The 15,033-nt window shown below is 47.0% G+C and overlaps 1 protein-coding gene across 1 annotated transcript in view; it reads right to left on the reverse strand.

Annotated features, from left to right (window-relative positions):
* Window positions 1-1,515: 1,515 nt before the first annotated feature.
* Window positions 1,516-15,033, reverse strand: part of LOC115094144 — an 85,439-nt gene continuing 71,921 nt past the window's right edge. The window contains 2 exon segments of the mRNA XM_029606893.1: window positions 1,516-5,549; window positions 5,551-9,987. Of these exon segments, the coding sequence (XP_029462753.1) occupies window positions 2,364-5,549; window positions 5,551-9,783 (7,419 nt within the window). The 5' untranslated portion in view covers window positions 9,784-9,987 and the 3' untranslated portion in view covers window positions 1,516-2,363.

Consider the following 15,033-nt stretch of genomic DNA (forward strand, 5'->3'; position numbering starts at 1 on the left):
TAGTATACGAAAAGCTTATCCATCAGTTCCAGCCACGACCATTATTCTCTCAAGGTGACACCTCTGGACATCATGCGATGCCCCCAGGCACAAGACACATCTATCATGGTAATCCATGATAGATATGGCTCTGCTGCACCAAGGGAATTGCTGGAAACTGCTAGACATGGCCAAATGGAAAACAAAGGAGGCAAAATCGAACTCAATGGTAGGCAACTGATGACTGTCAGACACCGACGGTGTGCTGATCTGGCACAGAGACAAAATGAAAACTTAGGATTCTGGTTGATTTTTCGATCTAAGAAAACTACTGGGAAACAAGCAAGACTGTGGAGCTCCATGACAAACAATCCTGCAACAATATCCCTGAAATTAACAGGATTAGATGCAGGAGAATGGGCTCTTGGGTGGATGTGTAGTATAGTGGAAGGCTGGGCCACTAGAAACTTTGACATAAAAGCTGTAGGCTGGGCTTCATTGGATGATGTCACCCATATAGGAGGGCTGCCGTCCTGCTTGTCTTTGAATAATATACAATTGTGGCCTCGGCCCGCTAATTTTAAGAAGCATGTAATACTATAAACAATCACCCTGTTGTATCCGAATCTTGCAAATTTAAAGAAAAATAAAACCTTTGGCCCTCACTGCTATCCCCTGCCCCAGCATAACCTACCCATCTCCTCATTAGGTGTCCTTGCAAAGTCCACCCAAGTTTCACCAAATTCAGCAACCACAGACCACCCACCCTGGCATTCTCACCACCCTTTTCACTCTCCCTACATAAAGAGAAGCCACAGGTCCTTCAGGGGCAGGGGTTTGAGAATGATTTGGGTGAAACTTGGTTGGAGGTGGGGTATGTGAGAGGGCAGGGTTTAATTCCTTTTGTTGGTCAAATAGCGGACTACATGCCCCTATAAATTCTAGGGGGCTGGGAACTAGGGTGCCCCAAAGAGCATCAGCAGGCACATTAGTCTCGGCTGAAAGTCAGCCATACCTCTTGGGGGTGTGGCTAGTTTTCCCAGAGTAGGGCAGCTTGCAAATGTTTTTCATAAGTCGTTATTCCGTTGGCACAACAATGAGCTGCTTTGCATTCATTTGTATTTGATGCAACTCACTACCATAAGCGCTCTGCGCCTGATCTGTTTGCCCAGAAAGATGTTTGAAATTTTGCAATATTTGCAAATTTTAGGCATTATTTCAAAATAGCACACAATTACTGTGTTTTTAATGCACAATAAACACCTAAATCTGAATTTATGCGTGTCATCGTTTCTTTGTAAGTAGGATCCTAAATCTGCTTTCACCTTGACAGCATCTTACCATCCAATAAGTTCAAGATATATTAAACAAAATAAAATAAATTAAAAATATTCAAAACCCAAAGCACATTTTTCAGTTCATTACAGTGGATATTCATAGATCATTTCATATGTACAAGGGAAAAAGAAATAGCGCATACTCTCCACTACCCCAAAATAAAAACATTTTCAGCACATACAGGCCCAAAAACCAAAAAGGGGTCATGTTTCATTTATTACAAAACAAGTTTATAAAAACACATGAATATCAGAATTACACATCGACCTGTTGTGTACTTAGGATGGTGTGACCATCATAGTTTTAAATTTGCAAAACTGTTTTATTTCCTGGCACAATTTTTTTCAGATGTTCTTTATTTCCCAGATTTTGATAAGGGAACATCTTTTCATTAAAAAAAAAAAAAAGCCATCTTTTCTCTCCCTTTCAGCCCCATTTTGATTATGTCTTTAATATTCTGCAGCCTCCTGTGTACTGTGCTGTATTTCAGAAGTACACACTGCATGCAGTACCACTCACCCTCTCTCAACTCTAAATCTTCCTTTTAAATTGCAATCATTTTGAATTCTTGGAGTCGCTCCTCTTGGGAATGCACATTTTCAAGAAGTGACACAATAACATCACACACATGGAATCCCACTGGTCAATACAGGCAGCAAAAAAATGAATTGGAGACCAGTATGTGGCAAAGTCACTTCACTCTAAACACTAGTGCCCCCTACAGTTTCAAAAGGACACCTAAAGATAAATGTAAAAAATTACTTTGAAATCTTTAATGCATACAGGGTGAGTGTGTGCACTGGCAAACTACTGCACAGTCCACAGAGTCTGAAGTTTAGACAGTGCAACTACTTATTTAATTTCTTTTTATTCTGCACATAATTTAAATTGGTATCTACAAGTTGATTTGGCTTATGGCACACACTGTGGGACAAGATCCCATCTTCTCTGGTTGGTCCTTGTTGGTGCCTTAAACTATTTTTTGCAGCATAAAAGGAAGCAAAATGTTGGTCCTTTGTCATATTCCTCCTTTCCTTCCCCCCCTTTCAGGTAACTTCCACCAAAATACTTGCAAGTCCTGAGGACTCTACTGTGTTCAATGAACTTTTCACCTCTTGGTTATTGTGGAGCAACTGATGACGCTGAAAGCTGGATTTCCTCAGGAACTTCTTGCCACAGAGGGGGCAGGGGAATGGTCCACCCTGGGTGTGGATCCGCCGGTGACTGACTAGTCGACTAGAGACGCGGAAAGCCTTGCCACAGTCTGGGCATTTGTACCGGTTCCGGTCCAAGTGAATACGAAGGTGGTTTTTCAGTGCCAGTAAATTGAAGAACTCCTTGTGGCAGGTTGGGCACTGGTATACGCCAGTTTTGTGTGTCTTCTTGTGGTTCAACAAGCTCCCTGCATGGCGATAAGTCCTTTCACACTGGTTACATTTGTAAGGGCGCTCATCCTCAGGGGTGGCAAAGTCATCATTCAATGGGTCATCAGCAGAATAGGTAGCCTGACCAGTTTTTTCATTAATTGAGTCACTGGGGGAAGAAGTCCTGTCTGAAATATCATCTTTCTTGTTCTCCATCATCTTGCCCAGCCGGTCACTGTTCTTGCTACTGGCATGAGTTTTCTGATGCTGCTTCAGGCTTAGCTTACTGCTGAAGCCTCGGCTGCACACTGGACAGCAGAAGGGTCTCTCCCCAGTATGAACCCGCTGGTGGCTGATCAGTTCCCTGGATGCCCGAAAGGCTTTGCCACAGTCCTGACACCAGAACCTTTTTGTGGCATTGTGAATGCGGAGATGATTCTTCATAGCCATGGGATTATAAAACTGCTTCAAGCATATGGAGCACTTATAAAGCCCAGTCTTGTGGGTATTCTTATGGTTCAACAGACTGCCCGCATGTCGGTATGTGCGCCCACAGATGTTACACTGATAAGGTCGATTTTCCACTCCCTGATGCACTGAGTTGCCCTCTGTGCTAATACGTCCCTCTTCAGATCTTTGGCTGAAGTTGATGTCTGTACTGTTTTGATTAGACCATGCAGATGTGCGGAGTGGATGAGTATCTGTAGTTAATTCTTCATTGGTATGACACGAACATGGATGACTGTCCGTATCCTTATAGCTGTTGAAAACTTGACTACAATCTTGGCAGCTTTGTCTATAATCTCCTGCTTTCATAGGTTTGATGAAATGGCTACTTTTGACTGTCTTGTCATTTCTGGAAGCTGAGGAATTCTGTTTCACAAAGCTTGTCTTTTCATTGCCAATACCCATTTTGTCCATGGTTCCCTCAGTCAAGTCTTCTGTGTAGCCTTGCATGCTTCCACCCTTGTCTTCCTCATGCTCCATTTGGTGCTTTTCAAATAACAGCTTCCCATGCAGTGTCTTGCCACACAGTCCGCAGAAATAAGATTTTTTCTCAGCATGGAGAAGCTGATGCTTGACCAATTGCCTTTGCCACTTGAAGGACTTTCCACACTCCACGCAATGGTATCGTTTGACCTCAAAGTGAGTGCGCTGGTGGTTCTTCAAGGCCATTAGGTTGGAATAAGTCTTATCACAAATGGAGCAAAAATAGTGGCCAGTTGTGTGGCTCTTCTTGTGGTTCTGAAGACTGCTGGCGTGCCGGTAAGAACGCCCACACTGCTCACATTGGTATGGCCGTTCATCAGGGTTGCGTTGCTTCTTTGGGTTACTGGTATGTCTTTTATTGCTAGAGGAACTATTCACCTTTTCCACTACATCATGCCCTTTAGGCTCAGAACTACCACCATGGTCATCACCACTGAGGCAATGCATCTCTGGATCAGGTTTACACCTTGTTTTTCTGACTGACCGCTTGCTCTGGCGGATTGATCTTCTGGAAAGGGTGGCTCTTTCATTGTGCATTTTCTGGTGGGTGCTCAGCTGTTTCTGTAACCGGAAAGCCTTACCACAATCTGCACATTTGTACCGTTTGGTCTCAAAATGGATTCGGTTGTGGTTCTTTAACGCCATTAGATTGTAAAACCATTTCTGGCATACTGAACAGCGGAACAGCCCTGTTTTGTGTGTCTGCTTGTGGTTGATCAGGCTCCCTGCATGCCTGTAGGTCCGGTCACATAACTCACATTTGAAAGGTCGGTGCTGGAGCTCATCTCCCTTTGATTCCTGTGGGTCGCTTTTTAAGTAATTGGTTTGGCTGAATTCAATACAGCTTGGAAGTTCACTCTCACTGACTTCAGTACCAAGATTTACTGTAGAGTCTGAATCATCCATACCATCTCTAGATTTTCCCCCACAATGAAGAGATTTATGACCTTCAAGCTGAGTAGCACCATCACAGAGTTCTCCACAGAACTCACATATATAAGACTTTTGTTTAGAAGTGTCTTGTGGATCTTCTAAATTATCTAACTCACTGGAATAATCCATATTTACAACGGCATCTTTTAAGGGTTGACTTGGCAGTGATAACTGTCTTTTCACCTCTACCAAATCCATGCATGGATTTTTTTCATCCTTGTAATCTGCAATGTTGGAAGTCTCAGAGTCTCCAGCAGACTCAACTTTTTCACTATAGCCCTTTACAGTCTTCCCAGGATTCTGGTCTTCCATATTACTGCAAGAAATGTGTATCTGAGTTCCTTCTTTGTCAGTAGAAGATTGAGATGTTTCACCACTTACTTCTGGTTGTGTACTCCCAGCAGATATTTGTTGCAATGCCCTGCTTTCATCATATAGGCTTGCCTGCTGCTTACACTTGGGGTGATGGCGCAAATGGTTGCGGTAGGCAGCAAGGTTAGGGTACTGCCTAGAACAACCTCCACATTGGTAATCTCCTATCTGATGTGTTTTCTTGTGATTTACTAAACTTCCTCCATGCCTGTATGTTTTACCACATTGGCTGCAGGCATATGGTCGACTGTCGGTGGGTTCATCATTTTTAGGCTCTTCAGTAAGAAAATTGGATTTGGGGTAAATCACTGGCTGAGTATCACCATCAGTGATGTCCAATATTTTGCTTGTAGAAAGATCTAATTTTGCAAAGCTGGTCTCTGGTTGGTGGGGATTTTGTGCTTCTGAAGTATTGTGATCACCACTGTGGCTTAAATTATGGGCTTTAAAGCTTTCAAGATCATCATAGGTTTTCCCACAATAGCCACAAATATGGGATATTTGGGTTCCACCACTGTAAGAGCCATCAGTTTCAATATTATGACTAAGGTTCTCCATTTCATGCTCGAGTTTTCTCCAGAAGCTCCCTCTCTGCTGCATGCATGTGGAAGGCAAAATCTTCAGTGGAGCCATCCTGATATTGCCCCTCTTTTAAATTTTGCTGGAATCTTTCCCCATCTGCAGGATCACAAGATGTGTGGCAGATATCATGTGCCAGTTGATGCTCCTGGAATTCTACCTTCTCAGAAAAGATAATGCCACATAGGCTGCAGTCATAAAGCTGATCTGATTGAGGGTTTGATAATTGCTGTATGTCTTCTGGAGTCTTGAAGAGGTTGGTGTTTTTGCTATCTACATTTCTGACCATCTGAGACCTGGTATGGGTCTGAAAATGGCTTCTCAATGCCAACAAGCTATTGTACTCCTTTGGACAGAAAGAACATTGGTAGATGCCAGTTAGATGAGTATGCTTGTGATCAATTAAGCTGCCTGCATGTGTAAAGGTCTTTCCACATAGGTCACACTTGTAAAGAGGGTTTTCATTACTGCCTTGATCTGGAGAATGTTCTGGTTGATCTTCTGAGTTAGTTTGATTGGTACTGCTGGTCATGCCTAAAGGACTACAAATCATGTCATCCATATTTTGCCCTTCCTTCTCATTATGCTGTAAAGTGTTATGTTCTCCAAATTGGCACCTGTCATCTTCAAGAACTGTATTACCTTCACAAACTCTTACCCCCCCTATTAGGCACTGATCCTTAACCATTGCTAATAAATTATTTCCCTTGGGGTTCTCTGATTCATGCATATTAATGCAAGAGCTTTCATTTCCTGAACTCTCATTTCCATTGCTGCTGCAGAGAGCCTGTGCACTTTGCATGTTACAGTCCTCCACTGGGTCCTTACCACTTTTGCTCTGGGAATTACTGTGGTCTACTGAGCTGCACTCACCCTCTACTAATTCTTTGACATCATGCACTAGTTGATGATTTTGAAATGTCAGTTCACTTGAAAAGCTGTCCTCACAACTAGTACAGCTGAAGATTGGGTTACTATGAAGGCTAGGGCTGGATTCAGGCACCAAAAGCAAAGAATTATCACAGTCTTCTAGTCTCCTGTTCCTCTTAGCCTTCAAATGGATTCGGAGGTGGTTTTTCAGTGCAGCCAAGTTGTTGAACTGCTTAGAACAGATGGCACAGCAGTATTCTCCAGTCTGGTGGGTCCGCTTATGATTAATCAGACTTCCTGAATGCCTGTATGATTTCCCACAGGTGTTACACTCATACATCCGCTTCCCAAAATGTTCTGAGTCTTCTGAATTTCTTGTTTGGCCTGAGGTTTCAGAAACTTTTTCTTTCTCTGGGATCTGACTATTTTCAGACTTTAGATTTCCAACATCCTCACTGTTTTCATTTCCAGGACTCTGACTGGTTAGGGAGGAAACCTCGCTGCTGTGGAGGAGGTTATGATTCTGAAGCGTTTTGATATCATCAAAAATCTGTCCACAGCAGCCACAGATATGGGACATTTCAACCACATCTCTACAGCCACTCTCATTAGTGTCCATGTCATCAATTTGTTCAGCAGCTCCCTTGATGATGTTCTCTGTAATTTCTGGATAAGCTTCCATGCTCTCTGTGGGGATTTTCTCATTTGCCTGATGTCCATGGGGCTTCCTGTATGGACCACTTTCAGAGGTCTCCTGGAGCTCAGAATCATTTTGGTAGTCCAGCAGCTGTTCTTCACCATTGTGCACCATCTGGTGAGCGTGCCAGTCCACTGGGTCATCAAAAGTTTCACCACAAAAAGCACAATTGTAGAACTTCTCCATGTCTTGGAAACATGAACTGCCATCATCAGCCTTGTTCCTGCCCACAGAGGACCTCAGGTGAAAGCGTACATGGTTTCTCAAAGCCATTACATTGGAGTACTGTTTGGGGCAGAGGGAACACTGGTAGATACCAGTCTGATGTGTGTGTTTGTGGTTGACCAAGCTACCCCTGTGCCTATATGTTCTTCCACATAGATTGCATTTGTATGGCCGACTTTCCTGTCCGCTCTGCCCGTTGTGTTCTGGAAGCTCTCCCTCGATAAAAGAAGTTTGTTGGTCTTCCATTTTGGGTTGAATTTGAATGCCAATGCCATCTTGGTTTGACAAACTATTTTCATAGGTAGACTCCTTTTTCAAAGCACAGCTGCCAGCCTTTGGGCTTTGAACATCCTTACATACTTCCAGCTCCTTTATATTTACATTAGGATCTTCATCAGGATACCACTGCTTGATGGGAGGTGCTAGCTCTTGCTTGATGGGAGGTGCCAGTTCCTGCTTAAAGGGAGGTGCCAGCTCCTGTTTATTATCCTGGATATTTTCAATCCCTGAGGCACTGAGATTTTCGTTTTGAGAACATGAAGTCTCGGTATTGCCCTCCCAAGATTTCTCCAAGTAATCTCTGTGGAGACTACCAGGAAAGCTGTTTTTAAGGCAAGGGAGATCCTGGCATGATGAAAGAACTTTGTCCCCATGAATTACTTCATGCTGCTTCAACTCACTTTCACTGATAAAGTTCTCACCACAGATGTTGCAATCATAGGGTCTTTCAGAGGCTTTTAATGATTCAGACAGTAGGTTGACAGAGTTGTAATGGTGAACATCTGTCCCCACTTTAACCTTAGACTTGAGATGAGCACGGAGGTGGTTCTTCAGTGCAGCAAGGTTGAAGAGCTGTTTGGAGCACAGGGAACAGCTGTACACACCTGTCTGATGTGATTTCTTGTGGTTTATCAAGCTTCCAGCATGCCGATAGGTTCTCCCACATTGCTGACATTTGTATGGCCGCAGTTCAGTGTCCCCATTGGCTTGTGGCTCTTCCTTGCTGTCCGTTAACACTTCAGAGTTTGAGGCAGTCTTTGGGTGCCCTAATGAAACACAGTTTTTCTTTCCATCTAAGCAAGCATGGTTATTTAGGCTTTTGTCATCTGGGAAATTGTCTCCTTGGTCAATATCTAAAAGAGGCAATTCACCAGTTGGACTTTGCAGATCACTATCCAGGAAAGAGTCTTTCTCAAAAAGTTTGTTCATTTCATCAACATGTAGTGAATCAGAAATGTTATCAGTGGAACCTGGAACCTTATTAAGTCCATTGCTGCAGTGGGGAGCTGAAATTTCTGAGATGCCAATATTGCCCTTTGTCTCTTCATTCCCCTGGAATTGTGTCTGGTTATTACCTGGTTTGACTGACATTTGAATAAGTTCTTCTTCAGAGCTACTGTTCTCTGAACTTTCTGATGATTTTGGGCGGCCAGCCTCTCCCTCCGCCAAATCCTGAGTATGTAATAGTTCATGCTTTTTGACTTCCTTCTTGGTAAAGAATCTTTTTCCACAGCAAGGACAGATGTAAGGCTTCTCCTCAGCATGGAGTTTCTGGTGGTTCCTGAGTTCAGTGGGCAACCTGAAACACATGTCACATTGCGTGCACTTGTACGGTTTGTGGTCTGAATGGATTCGGCAGTGATTTTTGAGGGCCATGAGGTTGGAGAACTCTTTAAAGCAGACAGCACACTGGTAGACACCCACGGTATGGCTCTGCCTGTGATTTGCCAGGCTTCCAGCATGCTTGTAGGTTTTCCCGCACTGAAGGCATTTGAAGCGGCGTTCTTCATCACTAGTGGCACCAGGAGGTCGTTCTTCTGACATGGCAGTGTTATCTTTTCTCAGGATGTATGTCGCCTCAGCATAGTCCCTAGGCTCTCCAAAATCTTTAATATCTAATTGAGAGAAGTCAGCAGGAACCATTGACTCAGCAATATAGTTCTCCAGATTACTCAGCAAGTTGCCATTCTCCATCAGCATTGGAGGCACTGAGTCAGAACTCTCATGGCCACTGGAGATGTCCTCCTCCTCCTCATTCTGCAAGGTGCAGCTGTGCTCAGTATCACCATGGGCTGCCCATCGGTGATTGTCCAGCTGGCTAGACATGCGAAAACTCTCATTGCAGTCATTGCACTTGAAGCGCTTCTCCTCAGAATGTATACGCAGGTGGTTCTTCAGTGCCAGAAGATTGGAGAACTCCTTCTGGCAGACCAGGCAGGCAAAGAGGCCCAGCTGGTGCATCTTGCGATGGTTGACCAGGCTGCCAGAGTGCCTATAACGCCTATCACATTGCTCACATTTGTAAGGCCTCTCCTCCTTGTGGGTCTCCACGTGCTTCTCTAGTTCAAGTAGGTCGCCATAGACGTTGGGGCGCTGGTTGCAAGGATTGTCATCTGTGCTCTCAGTTTGGGTGGTGCTTGAGGTTGTGCCTTCCATGTCTCATCCAGATCACACTTAGAAATATGTGAGCATAAAGTTTTGTTACTGGGCTCCACCAGTGAGATTTACTGATCAGCCTTCTCATTCCACAGAGTGTCTGGAGACAGCTTATAGTAAGGACATCCAAATTTCAGAAGACGGTAAGTCGTTCAAGTCTTTCAGTAGTGAGTTGTATATCCAAAAGATACATTTATTAAAGTTCTGCAAGAATATAGAAAGGAACAAAAGTTTAGACATCAGGCTTGACTAAACCACATTTATTTGAATTTCCATAAGACTCAGCCCACCCGCCTCCAACATTCTATAATTGTTCAAAGGTAAAGCAGAGTTGCTTACCTGTAACAGGTGTTCTCCTAGGACAGCAGGATGTTAGTCCTCACATGTGGATGACATCATCAGATGGAGCCTGGCACGTCCAGGCAGGGTCCCCCTTCAGTTTCGCAACATAGAATTCATGAGCGAAAAAATAAAACAACAAAAAGCAGAAGAACCCAACTCTAAGGAGTGGCGGGCGGGTTTCCTGAGGACTAACATCCTGCTGTTCTAGGGGAACACCTGTTACACGTAAGCAACTCTTCTTTCTCCTAGGGCAAGCAAGATGGTAGTTCTCACATGTGGGTAAATACCAAGCTACAGGCTGCTCCCAGATACAATAATGACCAACAGCTCCTAACTGGGTGCAAACAGGCACACAAAACTATCGTGCTCTTGGTAACAGAGAGGCAGCCTGAACCCTAACAATGGGCTATAGGTAGGGAGAGTTGGGTTTAAGGTTGGAAGAGAGATGAAAATCAGTCACCACCTTATGCAGGAACTTAGGATGCGTACGCAGAACCACCCTATCATGAAAGAATTTCGTGTAGGGCGGATACGTAACCAGCGCCTGAAGCTCACTGACCCTGTGTACTAAAAGTGACTTCCACCAGGAAGAGAATCTTCCGGATGAGGAACTTCAGTTCTGAGCACAGAGGCTCGAAAGAATCTCGCATGAGCCACACTAATACCATGTTGAGGTCCCAGGACACAATGGGAGACTGGAGGGGAGGCTTCAGCTGAAGCAGACCCTGCATAAATCGCCCTACTAACGGCTGCACAGAGATGGATGTACCAGCAACACCCTGATGGTAAGCACTGATGGCAGTCAGGTGTACCTTGACCGAATTGGTTTTCAGCCCAGCCTCCGAGAGGTGCCACAAATAGTCAAGCAGCCTCAGAGTGGAGCAGGCGAATGGATCCAAGCCATGACCCTCGCAGCAGACGGAGAACTTCTTTCACTTCAAACTGTAAGATTTCCTGGTGGAAGGCTTCTTAGAAGCAACCAGAACCTGAGACACGTCATCAGAGAGGTCAAGGGACTGCAGGACTAGCCTTTCAACATCCAGGCCATCAAAGCTAATGACCTGAAGTTCAGATGGCGCAGCCTACCCTGATCCTATGTAATCAAATCGGGGGAGGTCCCCAGACTGATCGGCTCTTTGATCGACAGGTCCTGCAAGAGTGGGAACCAGATCTGTCTCGGTCAATAGGGAGCCACCAGGATCATGGTCCCCTGGTCCTGCTGGTGCTTCAGGAGAGTCTTCATTACCAGCGGAAGCAGAGGATACGCATACAGGAGACCCTTGCCCCAATGGCAGGCAAAGGTGTCTGAGGTTGGTAGTCCGTCTGCCCTGAACAGGGAGCAGAAGTGGCTCACCTTGCTGTTACAAAGGGAGGCAAAGAGGTCCACGTCTGGGGTTCCCCACAAGTGGAAGATCTGGTCCGCTACTGTTTGATCCAGCGCCCACTTGTGCAGTCGGAACGCTCGACTCAGGCAGTCCGCAACCACATTCTCTGACCCTGCTAGGTACACTGCTCGTAGGAGCATGCCTTGTGATAGGGCCCAGGCCCATATCTACACCACCTCTTGTCAAAGGAGGAACGAACCAGTGCCCCCCTATTTGTTTATGTATCACTTCGCTTCATGATTGTCTGTCTGGATCAGGATTGCTTTGTAGGACAAGCGATCCCAAAGTGCCCAAAGAGCATAACGGATCACCCGAAGCTCCAGGAAGTTGATCTGGCATTGAGATTCTTGAGCTGATCAATGCCCTTGGGTACGGAGGCTGTGCACATGCACCTCCCAACCCAGGGGTGGTCAGTACGACCTGGGGCGGGGGAACTAGAAATGGGACCCGTTGCTCCAGATTGGACCGGTCATCCCACCAGGAGAGGGAGAGCTGGAGAGGTGGCTTAATGCAGATATGCGCATTGAAGTCCTGGGTCACTTGCGACCACTGAGACCGCAACGTCCACTACACTCTGCGCATGCACAGACGGGCCAGGGAGGTATCATAGACGGATGCTGCCATGTGACCCAGAAGACAGTGAACCGAAACTTGCCGGTGTCGGCGGACCAAACTTGCAAGGGACGACAGGGCGAGTACTTGACCATGAGGCAGAAACACACTGGCTTGCACTATGTCCAGTCTGGCCCCGATGAATCCCAGGTGTGGCATTGGAATGAGATGGGACTTGGGGTAATTGTTAACAAACCCCAGAGACTGCTGCACTGCAATGGTCAGATTAAGAGCGTGTAGCGAGCCCTGCTGAGTGGCACTCTTCACTAGCCAGGTGTCGAGATAGAGGAAACGTGTACTCCTTGATGGCGGAGGTGCGCCTCCACAACTGCCAGGCACTTGGTGAAAATACGAGGGGCTGATGCAAGGCCGAATGGCAACACTCTGTACTGTAAGTGTTCCCTGCCCATAACAAATTGGAGATACTTCATGTGACCAGGGAAGATCTCGATGTGGGTGTAGGCATCTTTTAAGCCGAGGGAGCACAGCCAGTCTCCTTTTTGCAGGAGTGGGATCATCTTGAATTTTTCTCTTTGAAGAAACTTGTTCAAGGCTCTTAGGTCGAGAATGAGGCCCCCTATTCTCTTTGGTATCAGGAAATACCAAGAGTAGAACCCCCATCCCCGCTGACGCAGAGGAACAGGCTCGATTGCTCCAGCTATTAGATGGGCAAAGAGCTTTGTCAAAATTATTTCCTGATGAGCGAATGAGGCCCATGATGGACATGGGGGAGAGTTCGCAGGGACATCTCTGAAATTTAGCCGGTACCCTTCGAGAACGATGGAGAGAACCCATTGGTCCGAGGTAACGTGGTGCCAGTGTTCTGCAAAAAGACGCAGCCTGCCCCCAATTGGAGGGCAGGGCGCCAAGGGTATGGCAGTCTGTATTACGAATCTGGATAGGATTGTGGACCCTTGGCCCGAGGCGGAGTTGGTGCTACCTGAGGGAGTAAACCCCTGCAGGTCTCCACCGTCAAGAGGCGAGGCCGGAGAGACGCAGGGGGCCAACTGGAGCTTCGCCACTACCAGCCCACGTTCCCCGTAGGTTGAGCCTTTGGGTGCCGGGGCCGGCAGGTCTTAGGTTGGCCCCTGTGATGACAGGTGGCGAGAGTGTGAGCATCAGGAGGTGAGGCGGAGCCCAGACAGGGCCAAAGGAAGGAGACCAGAGAATACCATGGTCCAGTTCCACGATCAAGGCAAGCGGAGAGAAGCAAGGAGAATACGATCCGAGGTCAGGGGCTGGCGGCAAGAATCGAGATGAGAGCTGGTCCGAGGTCAGGAAGCCCGAAGATCCAACCAAGGGCAAGAAGGCTGAGGAACAGGCAAGCTGGATCCAGAGCAGGGAAGCTGGATCAGGAACAGGCATGCTGGATCAGGAATAGGCAAGCTGGATCCTAGAAGTAGGAACGCTGAAAGAAGGAGACCTGATAGCCAAGTTGCCTGAAGGAAGTTTGCTGCCGGTATATATACATCCTAGGCCCTGACGTCATTTGGAGGGGACCGGCGGGGTTTTCCCGCCACTGGCCCTTTAAATGTTCACAGGTGGCATGCTCCTAAGGAGGAAGCCAAGAGAGGATGGCGTCTGCAGCGTCCTGTGAGCTGGGAAGCCCAGGACGGCCCTGACAGCATGGGAGGCCTACCGACTATGTTGGGAGGGGCTGGGAGGTGCGGCCCGAGCCAGAGGTGGGTCAGCGCCTTGAAGAGCCGGGAAGGCCAGCCAGGATGGTATGTCTAACAGTCTGGCTGATGCTCTCCCACTCCCAGTCAAAACCCTGTAGCGGGACTCTGCTGGGGGGCTGGCTGAGTTCTGGGGGACCTCTGTTGCCTGGAGTGACCCCAGGAAGCTGCACATGGAGTACGTGCCCTTGAGGCAAGAGGATAATATTTCTTCTGGTAATAGAAAAACTTCCTAGAGCCCTGTTGTGAAGATTTTCTGACAGGATGGTGGGTCAGAGGTACTGGCGGAAAGGTGCTGAAGGGTTTCAAGGTGGTTCTTCAGCTGGGTCACCGCATCCCCGACCTTATCCCCGAAGAGATTCTCCCCATTGCAGGGCAGATCTGCCAGCTTCTCTTGGACCTCCGGTCGAAGGTCCGAGGCACGGAGCCAGTCCATCCTTCGGACGCCAATGCCCGCTGCGACCACCCTGGCCGCCATCTCAAAAACATCGTAGATGGATCTCACCTCATGTTTACCCGCCTCCAGAACCTGTTGTATCACCACCGAGAAGGCATCCTGCTGCTGTTGAGGCAGGCGCTCCAACAGTTCCTGGACTTGCTTCCACAAGTTCCAGTTGCACTGGGTCATAAACAGTTGGTAGGAGGCAATATGGGTAATGAGCATAGCGCCCTGGTAGACCTTCCTACTCAAAGCATCCAAATCCCGATGCTCCTGACTTGGAGGAGCAGAGGCATGGGTGCGGAAGCGCTTGGCTTTCTTGAGGGCGGACTCCACCACCACAGATTGATGCAGGAGGTGTCGTCTTTCAAATACCAATGCTTGTTGTACTAAATAAATTGCATCCGCCTTCTGATTGACCGAAGGAACGGTCACGGGGTGTTCTAAGATCCTAACAGTAGCTCCTTGAAAATGTCATGGACTGGGACCACTATTTCCTTTGGGGCATCCACAACTGGAGGACTTCCACCATTTTGTGCCGGGCATCCTCCTCAATGAGGAGCTGAAATGGAATGGCCTCCACTCTCTCCCGGACAAAGCCCACAAAGGAAAGGTCTTCTGAGGGGGACTTAAATCTCTTGTCCAGCGGAGACGGTTCTGAGAGAAGGGTGCCTGAGTGATCCGAAGAGGACTCAGAGCTATCATCCTCCCACGGATCATATGGGGACTTCTGCTTGCTAAGGTTCCCTGGGGGCTGGCATGGAGGGTCCCTGCCCAAGTCTCTCAGTTTGGGACA

This window comes from Rhinatrema bivittatum, chromosome 6, assembly GCF_901001135.1.
Source record: "Rhinatrema bivittatum chromosome 6, aRhiBiv1.1, whole genome shotgun sequence".
Classification (NCBI taxonomy): domain Eukaryota; kingdom Metazoa; phylum Chordata; class Amphibia; order Gymnophiona; family Rhinatrematidae; genus Rhinatrema; species Rhinatrema bivittatum.